At 44.3% G+C, this 21,217-nt stretch overlaps 3 protein-coding genes and 2 pseudogenes across 3 annotated transcripts; 2 read left to right on the plus strand and 3 right to left on the minus strand.

Annotated features, from left to right (window-relative positions):
- Window positions 1-532: 532 nt before the first annotated feature.
- On the minus strand, window positions 533-1,628 carry LOC127759952 (methylesterase 3-like). Its single transcript, XM_052284163.1, has 2 exons — window positions 1,179-1,628; window positions 533-1,078 (listed from the first exon to the last, which is right to left on the minus strand). The coding sequence occupies exons 1-2, from the start codon at window positions 1,578-1,580 to the stop codon at window positions 683-685; spliced, it is 798 nt and encodes a 265-aa protein (XP_052140123.1). The 5' UTR covers window positions 1,581-1,628; the 3' UTR covers window positions 533-682.
- Window positions 1,629-6,143: 4,515 nt separating this feature from the next.
- Window positions 6,144-7,489, minus strand: LOC127760307 (salicylic acid-binding protein 2-like). The gene is made up of 3 exons (XM_052284550.1): window positions 6,879-7,489; window positions 6,687-6,800; window positions 6,144-6,594 (listed from the first exon to the last, which is right to left on the minus strand). Exons 1-3 carry the CDS (start codon window positions 7,263-7,265, stop codon window positions 6,313-6,315), a joined length of 783 nt encoding a protein of 260 aa, XP_052140510.1. The 5' UTR covers window positions 7,266-7,489; the 3' UTR covers window positions 6,144-6,312.
- On the plus strand, window positions 7,401-9,511 carry LOC127777384 (uncharacterized; annotated as a pseudogene).
- Window positions 9,512-12,075: 2,564 nt separating this feature from the next.
- LOC127777827 (uncharacterized) lies at window positions 12,076-13,941 on the plus strand (annotated as a pseudogene).
- A 1,130-nt stretch (window positions 13,942-15,071) lies between these two features.
- LOC127777816 (vacuolar cation/proton exchanger 1a) lies at window positions 15,072-20,339 on the minus strand. The gene is made up of 9 exons (XM_052304439.1): window positions 19,821-20,339; window positions 18,018-18,085; window positions 17,887-17,915; window positions 16,793-17,457; window positions 16,625-16,678; window positions 16,414-16,530; window positions 16,182-16,272; window positions 16,031-16,101; window positions 15,072-15,476 (listed from the first exon to the last, which is right to left on the minus strand). Exons 1-8 carry the CDS (start codon window positions 20,076-20,078, stop codon window positions 16,034-16,036), a joined length of 1,350 nt encoding a protein of 449 aa, XP_052160399.1. The 5' UTR covers window positions 20,079-20,339; the 3' UTR covers window positions 15,072-15,476; window positions 16,031-16,033.
- Window positions 20,340-21,217: the final 878 nt, after the last annotated feature.

Below are 21,217 nucleotides of genomic sequence, written 5' to 3' on the forward strand. Positions count from 1 at the left end.
AAAATGCTCAATTATTTTATATATATTGTAGTAACCTCACCTAACTATATGAGAAGGTAACCACACTTACATCCATGCAACCAACCAAACAAAATCTCTTCTCAATTGTATCTATCGTATAGGTAACCAAACAAAACCTCATGCTAGCGTGGCTAGACCAATGCAACAACCAATAGCTGTATATGTATCTTCCTAGCCAGGTCAAACTTAACCTAGATGAGAGAGATGAGCTAGGCTAGGGGAATACGGGCAACCACTAGAACTGTTGTGAGAGCGTGAAGTCTACTCTTCCCGATTTGGGCTGTGTTTAGATTCAACTTTTTTCTTCAAACATCTAAAAATTCTGTCACATCAATTGTTTGGACACATGCATGGAGCATTAAATATGGACGGAAAAAAACAATTGCACAATTTGCATGTAAATTGTGAGACGAATCTTTTGAGCCTAATTACGCCATGATTTGATAATGTGGTGATACAGTAAATATTTAGTAATGACGGATTAATTAGGATTAATAAATTTGTCTTGCAGTTTATAGGCAGAATCTATAATTTGTTTTATTATTAATCTACATTTAATACTTCAAATGTCAGTATACGTCAAAAAAAAAATTAGGTATCTAACTAAACACGGCCTTGGTATGTTATGCTGGCGACGTGTTGTCAGCTAGTACAATCAAAATCAAGTGTAGGTGTTGGCGACGTCGGCGAGGTGCCCGGCGAGCTCCACCGGCGCGGAGAACATGGCCATGTGGTCGGCGCCGGCGATCTCCCTCACCTCCTCCACGGGGCAGCCGGCGATCATCCGCCGCTGGTAGGCCTCCACGATGGCCTGGTCCTGCCCGCAGACCACGTACACCTTGCGCACCGCGCCGTACCGGTCCTCGCCGAACGGCGGCCGGCGGCGCATGTCGTCCACGTAGTAGGAGCTCACCCGCACCAGGCTCCGCGACAGCGTGATGTCCTCCTCCGGGCTCAGCTGGTACAGCTTCCGCCGCATGAACTCCGGCCCGAACAGCACCGACGGCGGTGCGTGCTCCTCGTCCGTCGCGCAGTCCACCCAGTCCGTCAATGGAAGCTTCCCCGGAGAAGAAGAAGAAGAAGAAGAAGAAGAAGAAGATTGCGTCAGCTTGATCGAGTGAGAACAGAGGAGGAGTGTTCTTGGATGTGTGTTTTACCTTCTCGATGACGTCGGGGCGCGGGCTGGCGCAGTCTGGCATGAGCGCGGCGACGAACACGGCGGCGGCGACCTTGTCCGGGAGCGTGTCCGCGGCGAGCGCGACGCTCATGCCGCCGAAGCTGTGGCCGACGAGCACGGCGCGCTCGCCGTCCGGGAGCGCGCGGACGGCGTCGAGCAGCGGGCGCGAGTAGTCGTCGAACGTGGGCGCGTCGTCGTCGCGCAGCCGGCGCGCGTCGGCGCCAAACGCGGCGAGGTCGGGCGCGTGGACGCGGTGGCCCGCGGCGCGCAGCAGCGTGGCGACCCTGTACCAGCACCACCCGCCGTGGCCCGTGCCGTGCACCAGGATGATGCGGCTGCTCGCCTCCGCCGCTGTCGGGACGACGGCCGTCGACGAGGGCATGATGGCGCCGGCTATAGCTAGCTAACTGTTGCTCGTGCGAATCTAGTAATTCAGCGCACCGTGGCAAACTGGCAATTAATGTGGCATTGATATAGGCTCATCATGCGGGTATGAGTTCCACGGGAGTCGGGTAGTGCGTCACGGCTGATGCAACGGGAGGGGAGGCTGGGAGGTGCGCCGGGCCGCCACTGCCTGCTGTTGCGAGTCTGTGACAAGGATCAGTTTCTTTGTTACTAACACGTGGACTAGGGATCATTAGGCCCACGTGACAGTGATAAAGTCGCATGACTTTGGCTGTAGAGGATCATGATCCCTATGATGAGCGTGACTTATTTTTCAAAATTCGACAAAAGAAATACATAAAAATTTATAGTCCAGTCAAATAATATGGCTATTGATAGGGACGTTTACTTGTAGTTCTAAAATATTTATCTATTTCTAGCAGCTATCATATCTTAAAATAGAGCTATTTTTTCATATATCCTTTAATTTTTTCAATTAGTCACGACTATTATCCATTTAATTTTCTCATATACTTTCTCTTCTTGATAAATCACAATATTTCTTCAATCATTTCCATCAACTTTCTTAAAACCCATGCTCATCTTAAAAATATCTGATAAAACTAGCAGGATAGTATTTGGCTGCGCCGGTTGGTGGCTTAAAAAAAAGGAACAAATCTATCTATCTATTATATACTAAAAATTTATTAAATTCTCTACAAACACTCCTGAAACGACACGTGTCTTACTATAAACGCTCCTAAACCACCACGTGGCGTTTTAATAAATCCTAAAATTCTGATAAAAAAGAAAAATATCTAAACGTTGATTTACACTTAAATCGGTGGACCTATTATTTTAACATTAGATCTAATTTTAAAAAAGGACTCCAATTTTTAACCCAATCAAGAACTGCATGATCGAGAGATAATTCAAGATTGCACTTGATCCACAAATTAATGCACTAAAACAATCAAGGACTGCATGCTCGAGAGATTATTCCTCCCTCCGTTTCATATTTCATAGTGTACGACACTTTGATTTTGTTTCGTTACCTAAAAAGTTTAACCAAATTTATAAAAAAATGTAGCAACATCTACAACATTAAATTAGTCTGATTATACGAGATGGGGGGAATAGATTATTAAACCAACAAAATTAAAATTAAAGATTGTACATGATCCACATAATACTACACGGATAAATTAATGTCGGAATCAAAACAGGAAACTTAAAAATTGAAACACCACATCAGATTTATTTAATTCACTCTTCTCCTCTCCCATTTAATTCGCTATTCTATTTTCTAACTAACAACTTAATATAAAAAATCTTAGAAATCATGAGAAAAAAAAACACCTAGCGTTTATTCCTAAAATGGTGGGCATGTTATTTTAACCATTAGGATCTGTTTGGCATAGCTCTATATCTTTGATCCATTGTAGATTTGAAATTTATATGTTAAATTATAGTTGTTTAAAAAATTTAAGTTTCATCTAAAATAGGAACATAATGATTTATTCGAATGCTATCAATGTAATCGCGGATATAAATATATGGATTTGTGAAACTAGAAATACAAGGCTTTAATAAATCTTGTATCCGAACCTATGGCAAAAACAACCAAGATCTATTTTTAAAAATAGACAACTCAAACGGATGACCAATTGGATCTATGTAAAGAAAACAAACTATCCTCCCCTCCCCCTGCTGCTTTACATTTATATGTTTCTCCTTCCGCACCACTCTCCCCTCCTCTCCTCCTCCCATTTAATTCACCCCTCCTAATTTTGAACTAACGACATAATAATAAAAAATCTAATAGTTACATAGCTAAATTATAGTTATATTTGCTTTTTAATTTGTTTGAACTGTTTTACAAATGGATAGCTAAATAACTCGAGATTTATATTACTCATATAAAAAAAATCAAATAAGTCGTTTCAACATATACCCCTATTCTTTTGCATGGAAACCAAATAACATTCTAATTTTAATTTTTATATAGTTATATAAATTATTGAAAATCTTGAACATAGCCCCTATCTTTTGCACCTCAACCAAATAACAATAAAGCATTGAAAATAATGATGATAAGTTTTATGTCATCTTAAATTATTCTACGTAATAAAGAACCATTAAACATCCTCTATAATGCTCTTAAGTCTCCATGTGTCATTGTTTTAAAACTAGAAAAAAAAACTTAGAAATTCAAATTAAAAAAGTAAAACATTTGATCATTGGTTTGTGCAGGCAATTAGAGATTAGTAATTTGAGAGACCAATTGCTCAGCATGTGTGGAAGGGCTTTCAACTCCAAGTATGGACCATATAAGTGATGCTAAAGACCATATATATAAGTCTTGCAATTCTATTATTCCCAACCACTAAATCTACCTTTTGGAAAACCATAAGCACCCACATTGCCCCTTCTTAAAAGTTAGGAAACATATTAGAAATCCGAGGAGAAAAAAAATATGATCATCGGTTTCACTTAAATTATTTAGAAAAAATTCTAGGGTCTTTCTACAAATTTATGGAATGCAACATAATTATGGCAACTGGATTGGCATTGTAGGCTTCACATAAAGATTATATAATATAAATGTACTTAATTCATGCCAAGTGTAGGCTGGATTAAAAAGAAATACATAGTTACACGATTCCTAGCATTAAACTATAAATTTTATAGAAAAATATTAAAATTATGGAAGCAATCATAATACATCACATTGCAAAAATAGTGATGTTTGCGCAGCTATATTTATTCGTCTGATCATGTTAATACTAGCTAGGATGCATGGAGCCTCGCACACTCCACATTAAACATTTCCAATAGATCGTCTCCCACACTGCCCCAATCGCATTGGACTCTACAAATGCATACATTTAGTGTAGCCTCATATCCCACACAATCAATATGTTAATTAACAATAGGAACCTATATCAGTCTTAATTTGGTGATTATTTTTCAAAGTTGACTTAAAATAAGATTAGTATAAAATAAACAAAAAATAGAAAAAAATGTCATTAGGGACTAAATTGAACCAATTGGAGAAAATTTTATAGTTTTTTGGCTCTTAATTTTCATCTACATTGAAACACCCATTTGCCATAACCATTGCATAATTTTTAAGTAGTTATATATTAATGGCCTTCTCTGTATCATATGCCATGCATCATGAATTTTTTCACATATTATTGCATATATAAGCCACACTAAGGTAGTAGTACATAATTGATTTAAAAATTATATTTAAGTTGACTAGGTATTATTTTTTATATTTAAGTTTTAAAACTAATGTTGACTAGTTTTTTTTTTAAAAAAGAAACACCATAGGTCACCAATATCATAGGGAAGTGAGTTCTATGATATATATTTTTTCCCTGTCTTTATTGTTCATATCTAAGTATTTAACAAATCACATCAATGTGAACCAAATAAAAGGAGGGCTAGCCTGATGGTAAAAATAGAATGCATTTGAGAGGCCGTAAACACTAAAGTAAAAAAAGAAAAAAATTCTTACTTTTAAGTGTTAAATTTGTTTCCTAAAAAACTAAGTCTACCTTTCTTTTTTTCTTTTTAGATGATAAGAATATTATAGAAAATTATTTATAGGGATGTATTAAATATTGCATAGTATAAAAGTTAACAAAATTACCTAGGCAATTCTGACAAAGAAAATTTACGGAGAAATCACACTTTGCAGATGCAACCTATGACACATGCCCGCGCATTCACGCGGGCTACTTTTTTAGTTATTAATTAAAGTGTAAATTTTATATTGAACCGTCTCTTTTTATCATGTTGTAATTTGGACTAGGATTAACTTACCCTTTTCACTTTGAATCAGATTTTTGCTAAACGTTTCACCTTATAACCGTTCTTGTCATCTCTGTACTCCTTTCCTTTAGGCATGCAAATCTGAGCTTGTAGTTGCCGCCATGAACAGGGCCAAACAAGCTCAAGCTGGCTCCTCGCCGATAGCAAAAAATGAGAAAGAGGTGAAGAGGTCACCATGCTCTGCTTGCTTGCTTGCTGCCGGGTAAGAACAAGAGGACATCCTGCCCTGAGCTCGAGCTCCAGCACTTTCCACGTCTAAAGATCGAGCTCCAATTCATCTGCGAACTCAACCACTGTGCTGCACAGGCTCATCCACCTTCACCACTTCATCCCAAATCCAGCGCGCTCAACCTCATCATCGTTTGGTGGAGTGGGGAAGAAGAGGATGGATCTTTCTTCGGCATGGTGAGAAGAGGGGATTGCCGTGGGGATTAACAAGGCTGGTGAGTGACATGCACCACACGGGCTCAGGGAATACCGAGGAGGAGGAAGAAAATCTTGCTCACTTACATGTGGGTCACCAGTCCAATATGCAAGTTTGGGTAATACTAAAACATAGTGTAAATGAAAAGAAATGATATTACCTAGTGCAATATGTAACTTAGTTAATAAAAAGGGGTCCAAAGTACAGTTTACTCTCAATTAAATATTAGCTATTGTAAATATTGAAAATGGATTCATTTTTTTCAAAAAACTATTGTACATATTAAAAATATTGTAAATATTTACAATATGTGTTTGTAATGTCATATTTTCAAATATACAAATTTATAATGGCTGGATCCAATTAACCCTACTTAGTACTAATCCTATACCCAAATCAAGTTTCACCATAATGTCATCCAAAAGAAAACAAATTAACTAATTCTCCATCAATCGCATTAATTTTAGATGTATGTGTTGGCGACGTCGGCGAGGTGCCCAGCCAGCTCCTCCGGCGCGGAGAGCATGGCCCTGTGGTCGCCGGCGTCCATCACCCTCACCTCTGCCACCTCGACGTTGGCGACCATCCACCGCTGGTGCTCCTGGACGATGGCCATGTCATTCTCGACCACCACATACACCTTTCTCACGGCGCCGTACCTGTCCTCCCTGAACGCCGCCCGCCGCCGCAGCTCATCCACGTACAAGGAGCTCGCTCGAACCAAGCTCTTCGCAAGCGTGTAATCCTGTGCTGATTAGGTTATGAACTGATTAGATCATGGTTAATTTAATCAGGAGTTGTGCGATTAGTGATTAATTAACAGTTTAGCCGACGCACTTCCGGTGAGCTTAGCTGGTAGAGCTTCTTCTTCAGGAACTCCGGCCCGAACAGGATGGAAGGTGGGGCGTGGCTTGGATCGATCACGGTGTCCATCCAATCTGATTCTTGATACTGGCAGTGGCAGAAATTCATGGCGAAAATAAGAGGAAAAGAAAGCGTAATTTTGTCATCATGGTATGAGTTTATTACCGTGTCGATGGGGTGGGAGGGTGGGTTGGCGCAGTCCGGCAGGAAGGCGGCGACGAACACGGCGGCGGCGACCTTGTCCGGGAACGTCTCCGCGGCGAGCGCGACGCTCATGCCGCCGAAGCTGTGGCCCACCAGCACGGCGCGCTCGCCGTCGGGGAGCGCGCGGACGGCGTCGAGCAGCGGGCGCGCGTGGTCCGCGAACGACGACGCCGGCGCGCCGCCCACGCCCAGGCCTCGCTGACCGGCCGCGCCGAGGTCCGGCGCGTCCACGCGGTGCCCCGCGGCGCGGAGCAGCGCGGCAACCTTGTACCAGCACCACCCGCCGTGGCACGCGCCGTGCGCCAGGATGATGCGCCCCGCCGCGCCGGTGGCCGGAAGAGGAGCCATTGCTTTCAAGAGGAACGGACAATTACGAGCAGAGGTCACTAACTCACTATAGTGAATCGATTGAATGATTGAGCCTAGTGCATCATGAATAGCGGAAGCAGCCAGTGTTGACAATTATTTGCCTTTTGAGGAAAGATGGCTTTGAGTTTAGGGTCTAGGGAGAGCAGGAGTAACAGGCAATACCACCGAGGTCCTCGCGTTGGCGATTGCCGGAGGGGATCACCATTCACCAACTGGTGTCCCATGGGGTTTACCCATGCGGATATCCTCACGGAAGTGGCGCGCGGCCCAGAAGCAAAGGCTTGTGGCGCGAAGCTGCAGCCCGTGAAGGAAGTTTCGACAGAGGAATGGCCCGAGATCGGCATCAATGGCGACACAATACCACTAGCTACAGTGCCCACCCACAGTGAGATTGAAGCCCCAAGCGGAGCAACCGAGGGAAAGTCATGACAAAACTAAGGTGAGGATTGGATTGGAGGATATTTTCCCCAATATCTCTCCCATTGTTTCGCGAGAGTAGATCTAGGTAAGGCGAGGTGAGACCCAACCACACCTAGGGTTCCTGGCGAGAGGTGATGAGATCTGGCGATTTGGTGACACAGCGCGCTGGATCTGGAAAGTCCTGGAGAGGAAGTGCGACCACCGTTTTCGTTTGCCCAAGTGGTGATGGAGCGCCGACTGGCAAATCGGTCAGATTGGCAAGTCAACAAACATTGTACGGTGGAGCACGGTGGAGGTTGGGGGGGGGGGGGACAGGACGCAAGGGAAGAGGAGGAGCTCCGGCGGCAACTGCTTGCCCAAAACCCCAGGGCAAACCAAGGCGCCGTCTAGGGGTGGAGGCAGAGCGAGGGGCGGGAGCTCCTAAGATCAAATTCTTCAAGTGTACCGCGAAGGTCACAACCAGGCAACTTGTCTAAATCTCTTTCTCTGTTATTCACGTCGCAACACTAGCACATCTCTATACACTGTCCAATGAATTTGATGAAAAAAGGTATCAAACTATGTGGATTTGAAATCCTAGGGCAAGGTTTCTATAGCCTGCAAGTTGATATGTTAGAAACAGAATTAGCTAGGGCTCTAGTAAGAGGTATTTTGACAGTAATCCATGGGGAGACAGTTGTGGGAAGGTGGTTATTGAATTGAAACACCTATTTGTGGGGTAGAATTGGGAGTGGAAAGTGAAACAACTTAATGAGAAAGAATTTCTCATTAATTTTCCTTCTGATAAGGTGAGAGTAAGATCTCAACATGTAAAAGCTTTGACTTTGAGACATCTATGATCAAGGCAAGTGTGGTCGAGACAAGGATAACATAAGAGGCAGAAGATGAACTGGTAGTTTTATGGGTGAAAATTTATGGTGTACCCAAACTAGCCAGAATAGAAGATTCAGTTAAAGCAATTATAAAATTGGTTGGGGAATTTGAGGCTATTGAGGGAGCTAGCTTGAGGAGAGATAGGCCTGTGAGACTGAGAGTTGTATGTAAGGACCCTAGAGAATTACACTTCTCCATACACATCTACATCAACAAGGTGGGCTATATGATCATATGATAACCAGATGGCTATCCACCATATGAAAATAGGCAAAATCCCCTTGATGATGGAGATTGTAAGGATGACAAGGACAATGAGGGTCAGGAAGAAGATATGAACATGGATGATGAGTTCAAAACCAAAAATAGTCCAAGAGGGAGACAAACTCAGAGGTGAAGGAAGCCAACAAGGGAGCAGATTTGGAACATATTATGCACCTCCTACTTACATAGGGAAAACACAGATGACTCATAGTGGGAAAACCCTGAAGAAATTGGCATCAAAGAAAGATTCATTGCTGAAGAAAGTAGAAAAGACAGAATGTTGTACTACTATGGTGCTTTGGGGGAAGGAGGAAAATCTAGTCATAGAACAAGAGTCTCAGGAGATGGTGACACCGGTCGAGATGCAATCTCAAGATGAGGGAGGTGAAATGACAAATGAGAAGCTATTAATGCATGAATGTTCCCCTACTGATGATGATTTTGAGAGATGTCAGATTCCCACTGATTCTGACATTGAAAGACTTAGAGAGGAAGAAGATAATGAAGAGGACAATTTCCAAGAGGTGTCTAACAAAAAGAAGAACAGGGCTAAGAAAACAGAACTTGCAGTGACTTCAAGGATGAATCTAAGACAAAGGGAGATGGCTACTAACCCAATAACCAAAAGAACTAAGATACTCACCTAGAAGAAGAACTTGGAGCATTAAGCTACAACAACTAATTAATCCATTTGCTATATTTCAGTTGTTAGATTCGATTGAGTTGAATAATATTACTATTGCCTCTAACTTAAACTTAGGTAGTACCTCTAAAGAGAGAAAATAATATAGAGACTCTAAAAGCAAGGAAATTGTTCAGGCTAGACTGGGAAAGCTAAACTGGAAAAAAGAGATGTAAAAGACAAAGACACAAGAGGAGGTGGTGGAGTCAGAGACAGAAGGGTGAGATGATAACAAGCAAGAGGAAGGAAAAGAGGAGATAATTATAGGAGAAATATTGTAAAATTGCATATTTAGATTAGTTATGCTGATTTAATGTATCACAATAGGAGAAAAACACCTTGGTAGGTCTCCGCTGCTGACATGGTTGTTGTCAGGGTTATGGATACCACATACCTAATACTAGTTGACTAAATCTCAGCAGGACCCACCACATACCATGTCCTATACGGAAACAACCTGCGGATATAGGAGGAGTTCCAGATAAGGAAAGACAACCAGAGTTCTATATGGAAACGACAAAGACTACTCGGATTGTATCCATATTGGTTTCCCTAGTTCTACTTGGACAAGGGGACACCTATGGATATAAATACAATACCCCCTAGGAGAAGAGGGGAGACGACGATACACACCCACAATCAACAGACATGGGTAACATAGACGCCACAAAGCTACAAGCCAATACAAGCCAACATACGCCAAGACAAGACGCCGGATATCGACTTCAGGGATAGGCACGGCTAGTCCCCTACGATGTCTCCAGATACTATCAGGAGAGACGAAAGCGCTATCTCTGATCTCGCCGGGCACGAACTCGAGGAGGAAGACTACCCTGTTGTCGACTACGAGTCAGATCTTCAGACCGCCATGTCGACAACAGTTAGATAGGCTACCCTAAACATTGTACTGTGTGATTATGGTGAATAAGAGCAATACCGGCTTTGGCCAACAGGATGTAGGGTTATTACCTGGCAATTCAGGGGCCCGAACCTGTATAAAAACCCCTGTCTCCGTCTCTTTTACCTCAGTCTCGTGTATATCCTAGTACCAACGATCCCTATATTATGCAAATACCGGAATCGCGACATCAAACGTCCGACAGTTGTCAATGGTGGTAAAAATTTAATAATTAGTCCCTCTGAAACTCATCATGGTAAAGATTTGCATTTAGCTCCTCTGCTGTTTATCTCTAACCTAACTCCTCTCTACTCCATTTATTATCCTCTTTGGACTCAGAGAAGGGAAAGTGGTAGCGACATAAGAGCATCTCCAACAGCCTCTCCATTACACTTTCCAAGCCAAAATTTAGCCATTCATGCCAAAAAAAAAACGTGCTCCAACAGCCTCTCCAATCCACTAGCCAAATTTGGCAAGCCAAAAGCCACTAGCCAACCATGGGCCCCTCGCACATTCCTCCTCCCATCTCCTCTCCGGCTCCTCTCTCGCTAACGTCCTGCCATCAACGACGCCACAAAGGAGAGAGGCGTCGTCGCCAGTCGCGACCACCACCGTCCTCCACAACCGCCGTTGTCCCCCGCGCCGTCGGCCGCCGCCATCCTCCGTGACCGCCGCTGTCCTCCGCGCTGTCCTTCGTGACCGCCGCCCTCCTGACGTCGCCCACCGTGACCTCTGCCACGACCGCCGCCATCCGAGGTAGAGGGCGTGGGGAGGAGGCAGTAGTACATGAGGAAGAAGAGAGATGTTTGGGTGGGGAAAAATGTGGTGGAAGAGAAGGAAGAAGGTTAGCAGAGACTGACATGGGTCCCATTTGTCATAGACTTATAATGGAGATGGTAGATGGAGAGGCTGTTGGAGCGAGTAACTAGTTTGACTAGCTAAATCAGATGGAGAGTTGGTTATATGAGTGTTTGGAGAGTTTGATATGGAGATGTTGGAGATGCTCTAAAAGTACGGTGAGGGTAGGATGATGTGAAGTACAGTGAGAGTAAGGTGTGTAGGAAAAAAGAGAGGTGTGGGTCATGTGGCATCTTTTCATCATCATCACCATGGCAAGTAGATCGTCTTTTTTTTTTTTACTTAATTTCAGTTATGTTTTTCCTACGTGGGTATTCTCTCTTATATGTTATGCAAGTATGTTTCTATCTCGTATCTTCTCTTCCAAGCATGTACTTCCTCCTTCATATTATAAGACTTTCTAGCATTGCCCACATTCATATATATGTTAATAAATCTAGACGTATATGTGTGTCTAGATTTATTAATATCTATATAAATGTGGGAATGCTAGAAAATCTTATAATATGAAAGGAGGTAGTAGTAAATTACTTTCAATCCTAATTCATTTGTACATTGTGTGTTAGAAAAATTACAATGCAAATATTGTTTTATAGCGCAAGTTTTGAAATTTACTGTCTAACTATAACACTATACAACGGCAGGTAATTTAGAGTCTAAAACAATTTGATTATTCTTTTAGAAAAACATGGATCTATAAATGTATTTATAAAATAATCATATAATAATGTATTAGGATAGGAGGAGAAAATGTACTATTCTGTTAAGTTGATTGAGAATGGTAAATTCCATTTCCTTCTGGTGAGATAATCCCAAATTTCTACTCTGAACCCCAAACGCAGAAGCCGGCGAGGCGGCGAGCCGGAGAAGGATGAATCCGCCGGAGCTGATGGACGACCTCGTCGACGAGATCCTCCTCCGCCTCCCCCCCGACGAGCCCGCCTGCCTCGCCCGCGCCTCCGCCGTCTGCAAGCGCTGGCGCCGCCTCCTCTCCGACCGGGCCTTCCTCCTCCGCCGCCGACGCCGCGCGCCGCCTCCCCTGCTGGGTTTCCTCCACAACCTCGACGACGCCGACCACCCCGACCGCTTCGTCCCCACCACCGCCCTCCCGATCCCCCCGCCGCCACCCGAGCTCCACTGCGGGATGGCCCTCGACTGCCGCCATGGCTGCGCCCTCCTCGACGCCTACCCCTCCAGGATCGACCTCGTCGTGTGGCACCCCATGACGGGCCACCTGCTGCGGCGGCTTCCCCGCCCCGACGTCCCGTACCTCTTCTACTACAATGCCGCGGTGCTCTGCGCTGCCGCCGCCGCCGGCTGCGACCACCTCGACTGCCACGAGGGCCCCTTCCGCGTCGTCGTGGTGGGCACCGAGGAGGACAACGAGGCGTGGGCGACCGTGTACTCGTCGGAGTCCGACGAGTGGAGCCCACCGACCTCCGCTCGCCTCGCCCGAGGACCCGAGTTCTGCGTCGAGGGCAAGCCCGCCACCCTCATCGGAGATTCGCTCTACTTCGCCCTCGTGTTTGGTATCGGAGTCGTCAAGTTCGACATGAAGCGCCATCGCCTCTCCCTCATCGATCCGCCGGCTGAGCTCGACGATGGCTTCGTACTCATGCCGCTGGACAACGATGGCGTGCTTGGGCTCGCGGCCGTGGAGGATCACAGCCTCCTCTCTGTGTGGTTAATTGATGTGAGCCTGGATCATGGACATGGTGTGGCAAATTGGGAGAAGTGCAGGGTCATTGAGCTAGACAGTCTGCTACCAAATCTTGATCACTCTACCCAGTGCTACCAATTGGATTTGTGGAGGGTGCCAATATCATCTTCCTGAGAACAGATGCGGGTGTCTTCACACTTGAGCTCAGATCAATGCGTGTCACCAAGGTGTGCAAGAATGGGTTCTTCTACGCTGTCGTGCCGTACACGAGCTTCTACATTCCTGGTGTCCATCTCCAGCAGCAGCACAGCGGACCTCAGATCAGTAATGGCCGGGCATGGGGATCGCAGGCTGCTAACATGAGGCGTGGCAGCAGTGAGCAGCCGAGAGAGCGTGCTCCACTGCATCAGCAGCGACGGGCAGGACGGCCGGTGAACAGCCAACGTCCTACTGGTGATATGGTCCGTTCTTCAGGCCGTGCTAGCAGATTGGCATCTCAAGTGCGGCCTCCATGGAGACCCTAATGATTCGCAAGGTGGCAATAGCTGACAATAATGTTTAATCTATCGTGCAATTTACAGGTGGTATACTGCTAATCGTCGGTTTTAGTCATTTGTGCGATCAAGAAGAATATCTTATGGTTTTGAATGCATTGTCAGTACAGAATATCTAAACATGGAAAGAGCAGATTAACTGAGAGGAGTGAGAGCTCTATCTCGTATCCGCTAACTGAATTTCCAGTTATAACATCCAATTTGTTTATGGGCTTTCCCATTGTCATACTGCAAGTCTGGTGAATGTTTATTTCAAGCATTGCACACACTTTTCTTTCTTGACTAAAAATATTACATTCTCCTTATGAATCGTGCTGCTCAAAAGGGCTCTGAATTGATCCAAAAAAACGCAGGTTTTTTATGGATGGTTGTATGGAACCATGCATTTAAATATGCAGAATATGACAGGCTGAAACTAACTTAGGGAATCCAGTCCATGTAGACTACTGCAGCCAATAACCTAATAATAGTTTTAATTTCTTTATCATGTATCTCTTGGTGCCTTTTCTCTCTTAAGTTAGGCATGGGTGTACTCTTATGTCCTTCTGTCTTCTCTTTTATACATTGTTATCCTTTTTACTTTTTTTTTATATAAACACAAAGTATATGCGCATAGTTCAGTTGGACTGGAAAGGCTAACTCAAAATCACTTCACTATGTTTCTGATATCAGGTCCACCTCATCAGTTTACACTTGAACAAAATACTACTTCTAGTTCTACGATTGAACAAAGATTTAGTTTACACTTGCTGTCTCATTTCTTCTTTTTTTTCTAAAATTCTGGCAGGGGAATTGCCTTTTCAATTAGATAGGGATAATATTAAGTAAAATACAGTTAATCTTATGCAGGATTGTTCAGTGCTCACCCATGTTTTAGTCGATCATTACTCGTACCGGATATATAAATTAACATATAGGGAGTACAACAAAAGTACTGCTAAGGAGATAAAAGATTGGCATGATATGTCCAAGTATTTAGGCTGAAGTTCCTTGTGTTTTTGTTCCCAATATGATCTGCTGCACAGTTCGTGTTTCTGCTATTAGGTATCACATAGGAGTCGTGTTTCCTTCTTGGTTTGGCTAATTGGCAATGAAGTTGACTCCTGAAGCTGCATTTCGTGCAACAATGGGTACCATTCAGGACTCTGATATCATCATTGTGGTGTTTCACAACATGAAGCCAGAAGATTGCTTGCTCTCTAGCATCCTCTGTTTTGTTCAGGCTTCTCAAGGTAAATGAAAACTAGTTCTATTCTGAGCCTTACAAATTAGGCACATTTAACTCCTAGGCAAGAACATGGACAGATGTTTGAAAAAGAAACATTATTTAAGCATTATGTTTTTAAAAGAAAAAACCTCTTCTGTTCCTTACGAACTGTACATTTATATCAACATGGAAGGAAATGAACAGAATGTTTTCATCTTGATAAAAGGAGATGCCAGAAAACAAAACAGGAGTTTTCAGTCAAATTCATAGAAATGGTGGGTTTTCTTAGGCGTTTCTTTTGGTTGTCCTAATCTTCTTTTTTGTTACGCTGCTTGAAACCTCGGCAGTTGTCACTTCATTATCGGATCATGGTGAAAAACATTCTAGTTTTAAGATGAAATAGAGAAGTAGAGTTGCAGACATAAACATGATCTGCTCTTACATCATCACCCTGTTAGGACTTAGGAGAGCATAGATTTGTACCGCAAATACTATCTTATTGAGAGCTGCATAGATGGAACAAATGTGCTCATGTACACTGGGTATAGGATTGGGCACAAATATATATGGATATCCTTATTGCATCCTTATCCTATAAGGATAAGTAACACCTTGACATGCATTCCGTGCAACTTCCAATGCATCCCTTCAGGAAACTCTGATGATCATGATGATCTGTCTTGCTGGCACATGAAGAGCTACCCTCCCAAGTGACTTGACAGCCAAGGTACATTGCTTGCTGTCCTCCATGTTTTGTTCAGGAGACATCTTGATCTGAAATTTTTCCCATGCATCAGATGCACATTATGGAGCTGGAAATCTTATTACTAATAGTCTTGCTCATTTGAAGGACAAAAACCTCCATGTTCTCATATGAAGATAACTGACTGGACATAGTTAAGAATTGTGCAGAGTACAGGTGGTTAGCTTAAATTAAGTACTATTGCACTACAGTACAGCTCTGCTCTCCAAGAGTAAAAACACTCTGTTCCAAAAGGTTAGTATATAGTTTAATACCAATGAAAGGGATTGGTGTGCATCCTGTCAGGACTACATGCTATTATTTGATGACTTGTTCAGACACATGCGGGCATACTTAAGCATTCCAAGAGTCCGACAAATTAGCTACTCAGTCACACCAGATGCTGGAAATCATGACAAATATATGGTAGTCCACATAGAGAGATACGGCAGTACCAGAAGCTATACATACGTATTGATTTTTTTTAAGTCATCTTCTATCATTTTCTTCAAAATTAAAGATCAATGTTCTATATTAAATGATCACATGTCTTTGTATTAGCTAGAACAAGATTATGCTAGCTTACCCATCATGCGGCCTGAACACTCATGGAACCGGTTGGTACATCCAGCAAGGCTCCATTGCTGTTTGCATGGCCTATCATGCGAAGGATTATTGTGAATACGACTTACAATCAAGTGCAAAAACATGCTATTTTTTTACAAAGGCAAACATACCTGCAGGTTGTCTTGCAACGAAAAAACATGCGCCGATGACAATGTAGCACAGGAGGAGGAGAATCCCCTTCAGGTAATGTGATGTTCCATCCTGTAAATCAAGCCCATCAATTAGTTGACACATTGAATTGCAACATGTCACTTAAGATGTTATCCTGTTATCTGAGTAATTTTCGGTGACTAAATTCCATTTCCACCTGTTGAAAGTAAAAATGCATGAGTCACAGTGTACCTGCAGGGTGAAGGCCGTCACCAGCACCGCCATGAACAGAGAGCCGGTCTCTAGCAGCTTGAAGTCAAGATCCATTTGGACCCCCATGATCCAGGCCACGAGCACACTCAGTGGCACCTGCAACCCCATCATGATTTGGCAATCCGTTCAACCGGATGAGAGCAGAACAACTACAGGATCTGTACTGGGTAAGTTAAGCAGCAGCACTCACCACGAACATGGATATCTGGGTGGCCGATCCCAGAGCTACCCCAAGAGTGATGTCCTGAATCAAACACCAGATTATGTTACATTAATTAGCAAGTTAAACATTGATTTTGTTTTCAGGAGAGACGACTCTGATCGTTTGCATGGGATGCACATTGTTTGTTTGAATTACCAGCTTGTTCTTGAGCGCGAAGATGATGGCGCCGGCGTGCTCGGCGGCGTTGCCGACGATGGGAAGGAGGATGATGCTGATGAAGCTGACGGAGAGGCCCCATGACTGCGAGGTGGGCTCGATGGTGCCGACGACGTACTCGGAGAGGACGGAGATGACGGCGGTCATGAGGGCGAGCCAGAAGAGCGCGCTGGCGAACCCGAGCGCCGGCTCCTCGTCGTCGTCCCCGGCGTCGCCGCCGTCCACCTCCTGCGGCTCGAACAGCTGGCGGTGCGTCTTGAGCTGGAAGAAGAGGTAGGCGACGTAGGACGCCAGCATGACGAAGCTGCAGGCGCGGGAGAGGTCGAGGGACGCCGAGGTGGCGGAGACGGAGTGCTCGCCGGCGGCGACGGCGTAGCGGAGGAGGAGCGGGGCGGAGTGGCAGAGGACGGCGAGGAAGAGGAGGGCGGTGCTGACGTCGGACTGGTTGCGGTCGTAGGGCTGGCGGGCGCCGAGGTTGACGACGCCGCCGCAGAAGAGGGAGGTGCCGAGGACGAGGAGGAGGTTGGAGAGGACGGAGCCCAGCAGGGAGCACTTGACCACCTCGATCTTCCCCTTGAGCAGCGCGAACAGCGCGATGATCAGCTCCGTCGCGTTCCCGCACGTCGCGTTCAGCAGCCCGCCCACTGCCCCCCCATGCATACACCATCACCAACACACCACAACAGCAAGTTCAATTACTTCATATACATTGCTTAGGCTGTGTTTGGTAGCTCATTTTTTTCTTCTCCGTGCTCATTTTTTTCAAACTGAAAAAATTGATTTAAGAAATTGTATTAATCCATCTTTTAAGTTTGTTTTAGTTAATGTTTACTTAATCAAGAGCTAATAGATCCATCTGTTTTGCATGTGGACAAATGTAGCATTAATTATTTTTGGTTTCTCTAGCAAAATATGAGACATTTTTCTCTAATCTTTTATAATTTTAAAAAAACATTTGCTACAACAAATAGAGAAACAAGTGCCATTTTTTGATGTTAAGAAAGATGATTCCATCCACGAATAATATGAAGTCTTAAATTACTTTCAGTTTGGGACTGATCGTTGTGACTTACCGGTGGGACCGGTGTAGAGTGCAATCTGCCTGCAAAATTTCAGTAGCAAAATGCAAAATTTCAGCATTCGAATTATAAACAGAATTTTTAAAAACTGGACATAAAAATTGCTTCTGTAACGAGTAGCTTACTCTGTGAGGAAGCTGACTCTCTCGGCGAGAGGGATGAGGCCCAGTAAACTAAGAGCGAACACCCACACCTGTCAAGATAAATATTTGTTTCCCAATGTCAACACATATTGGATTAATGTGCAATAGTAGTTAAAAGTATAAGATGAAGACATATCGACAAAAAAAAAAGGGAAAGTACTGTAAGGTAACGCATTATTTTATTTTATCACTAATTTACTAGCACTGGATCAGCAAAAATACCTGCATCACAATTAAATAATTAGATGCCACGTGGAAGGAATAAAACATGTCTCTTCCAACTAATCAGGAATAAAACATGTCTCTTCCAACTAATCAGGAAATGTGACAGACTGTTGACCTCAACCACTAAAATGCAACACTTCCAACCTTTACTGGAAGCAGCTTCACTCATCATCCATGCATGATGCATGCAGCAGAGTGTGAACTTATCTCCAAACCAAACTAAATCTGTTTTCCTTTCGAAACTAAAAACCAAGCTAAATCTATTAGCACAACACACAATCAAACCCCCTGATTCACCAAGCTCCAAAACACAACGGAGATTGATCACTTTCTGGGGTAGAAGTACACTCAACCAAGAGGCAAAGAATTAAATGGGTTGGATTCGTCATCGTCCCAGCCGCTTATACCGGCAGAATCCTGTCGTCTACTCAGCAAGCAGCAAAACGGCATGACGCCGCTAATTTGGCGGATCAAAGAGGAATCGAGTGCAATTTGCAAGATGACAAATTAAGTTCAGTTTTTGCTGCAAGGAGACAGATGGGTTTTCTTCAAAGCTCAGGGCTCCACGGCAGAATATTTGTGTCCCGACGAGGCAAACTAACTGGCGAAGCTAATAGGCTCCACCAGCAAGCAATACAAACTACTCCACAAAGTATGTTTTGCGGGGGAATATTCTACTATCACAGAGGAGGGAGGAAATCACAAGCTAACAGTTCATAACAGAAAATTAAAATACTGAATAATGAAGTGCTCCACATTTTAACTCCTAGGCCTGTATTTCAGGTTACATCTGGGCCATCTGGCAGACATGGATGCTTATTGCGTCATCAAGCCTAGGAATTTTGTGGAAATTGAACTGATGTATGAGAAATTTCTGTAATTTATTGACTTCTTTAAAAGAGGCCATAAATGTATGTACTAAGGGTGTGTTTAGATAATGAGAAATGTGAGGTGGGATTGAGATTTGGAAATGAATGAAGGGTTAAGATTAAATGAAAGAGCGAAAATGAATGGTTATGATTTAAAGATGTATTTTAGTGAGTGGGAAATAATTTCCCTGTCCTATTAGCCTAACAGCGCCTAATTTTCAAGTGGAATCAGGAAGTCCACCGGAACGTCCTTGGCCAGTTTAACACTAGTACTAGTGGTACAAGACAACATTTTTTGTATGTATACTTTTTAACACTGTTACTAGTAGCACTTTAGACATTGATGGCTAATTCTACTACAGTTACGAAAATTAATCCTACACCATAAATAAAAGTGTCAAAGAGATAGAGAGAAAAGAAACAGGAGTGCAAGGACACAGCCCTCGTGCAGCCGTGCAGTTGCCCATGTGGCCTTACAAGCAAAAAGCTACAGTACTATATCTCGGTTTATACTAGTTAAAAAAAAACTTAAAATAGGCGCCGCAGCGGCCTGCCACCTGGTCACCGCCGCTTGCAAACGCCGAACTCGAAAAAAAAAAAGATGAAAAAAAAAAGATGCAACGAACACCAAGCAGACAAGAGGATGGTCAAAGCGAACATGGAATGGAATGGAATGGGGAATTGAATTAACCTGGTCGAAGCGGAAGCACTGGGCGGCGATGGCGAGCGGGACGGCGGGGAAGAGGACGGCGAGCTTGGTGGCGAGGAAGACCTCCTGGAGGTTGGCGAGCAGCGGGCGGAGCGGCGCCACGGGGACCTTCCGCACCAGCGCGGCGTCCGACTTCTTCCGCAGCGACGACGACGACATGTTGTGCGCCGTCCTGCTCCGCCCGTGCGGGTGCCGCGCCGCCAGCTTCCGCCCCGCCTCCATCGCCGCCGCCGCCTCCATCACCACTAGATCAAATTCGATCCCCCCCTATGCGCGCAGCGCGCCGCCAGAATTGCGAGAGATAGATAGGCAGATGGATGGATGTGAGAATCGATTGATGGCGCCGTGCGCGCGCGCGACGCGAGAGTCGAGTCGCGAGAGCTCGCCGCCACGAGGAGGTTCTCGTGATGGTGTGTAGTTTTGTACAGGACGAGGAGAAGCGGCAGCAGTGGCGAGCTCATATATAGGGAGGAGCCGAGGAGGAGAAACAAAACCACAAATGCAATTATGCGGTTTCGTCGTGAGCGAATTATTGGATCATCAATGTAATGCAATCCTTCGCATCATCAAACACCAGCAAATTATTTTTTTTATAAAAAAAAAAAGGAACAAACACGTACTACCGATCTACCATACATATTTTACGGATTCAGTTCATTAATTCATTCGAGGGTATATATCTTAAGTTTCCGCTTAATCTCGATATTTATTGCATGTATAAATGAACAATACTACTCCAGCAGCAGAAAGAGACAAAAGATGAGATGGGTGGATGGATATATAGAGATAGGCAATGCACTGGCAGAGTCGCAGAGGGAAAACGAAACGGAAGGCTGCAGACGCAGACGTACGGACGGGGCGGAGGGTGATTGATCCCGTGGCGGTTTGATGGCGTGGGGACGGCGACGTGGGGGGGGGGGGGGGGGGGGGGGGCGCAAACGAAGCTTCCGGGAAGCTTCCCGCCGCACGTAGCAGCCACCAGCCAAGCCAAGGCCGGCAACGCTGCTTGCTGTTTGCGGCCTTCCGTTTCGGCCTTGCTCCGTCCACTCCACCTGCGCCGCACGAATGTCGTTTGGTGAGATTTGGTGCTTTTTTGCCCGCTTTGCGTTTGGCTGTTTTTTTTTTATGTGATCCGTCGGATCCTTTTCAGAGATTGGTACGGTAAATTGGTTTAGAGTAAATCTGGACCGTTCATTGTTAATAATTCCATGGTCGACAACTCGAGATCGGCCAAGATTTTCCTAGTGGTAATATTGACACAATAAAAACTTTTAGGGCTCCTTTGAATCGTAGGAAGAAAAAAACGAAGGAATAGGAAAAACATAGGATTCTGACAGAAATGCAAGTATAAAACAGAGGATTGCAAAACGATCGTTTGA

The sequence above is a fragment of the Oryza glaberrima genome, chromosome 1 (assembly GCF_000147395.1).
Source record: "Oryza glaberrima chromosome 1, OglaRS2, whole genome shotgun sequence".
Classification (NCBI taxonomy): Eukaryota; Viridiplantae; Streptophyta; class Magnoliopsida; order Poales; family Poaceae; genus Oryza; species Oryza glaberrima.

Bases quoted from the DNA above. Each gene is read 5' to 3' on its own strand.
- LOC127777816 (XM_052304439.1), bottom strand. From the start codon at position 20,078: ATGGAGGCGGCGGCGGCGATGGAGGCGGGGCGGAAGCTGGCGGCGCGG. The intron at 17,916-18,017 runs GTAAGCTACTCG...GAAATTTTGCAG, and splicing joins AGAGTCAGCTTCCTCACAGA to GCAGATTGCACTCTACACCG. The intron at 16,273-16,413 runs GTACACTGTGAC...CTTGATTTACAG, and splicing joins TGACGGCCTTCACCCTGCAG to GATGGAACATCACATTACCT.
- LOC127759952 (XM_052284163.1), bottom strand. From the start codon at position 1,580: ATGCCCTCGTCGACGGCCGTCGTCCCGACAGCGGCGGAGGCGAGCAGC. The intron at 1,079-1,178 runs GTAAAACACACA...TCTCCGGGGAAG, and splicing joins GCCCCGACGTCATCGAGAAG to CTTCCATTGACGGACTGGGT.
- LOC127760307 (XM_052284550.1), bottom strand. From the start codon at position 7,265: ATGGCTCCTCTTCCGGCCACCGGCGCGGCGGGGCGCATCATCCTGGCG. The intron at 6,801-6,878 runs GTAATAAACTCA...TGCCACTGCCAG, and splicing joins CCTCCCACCCCATCGACACG to TATCAAGAATCAGATTGGAT. The intron at 6,595-6,686 runs GTGCGTCGGCTA...TAATCAGCACAG, and splicing joins ACCAGCTAAGCTCACCGGAA to GATTACACGCTTGCGAAGAG.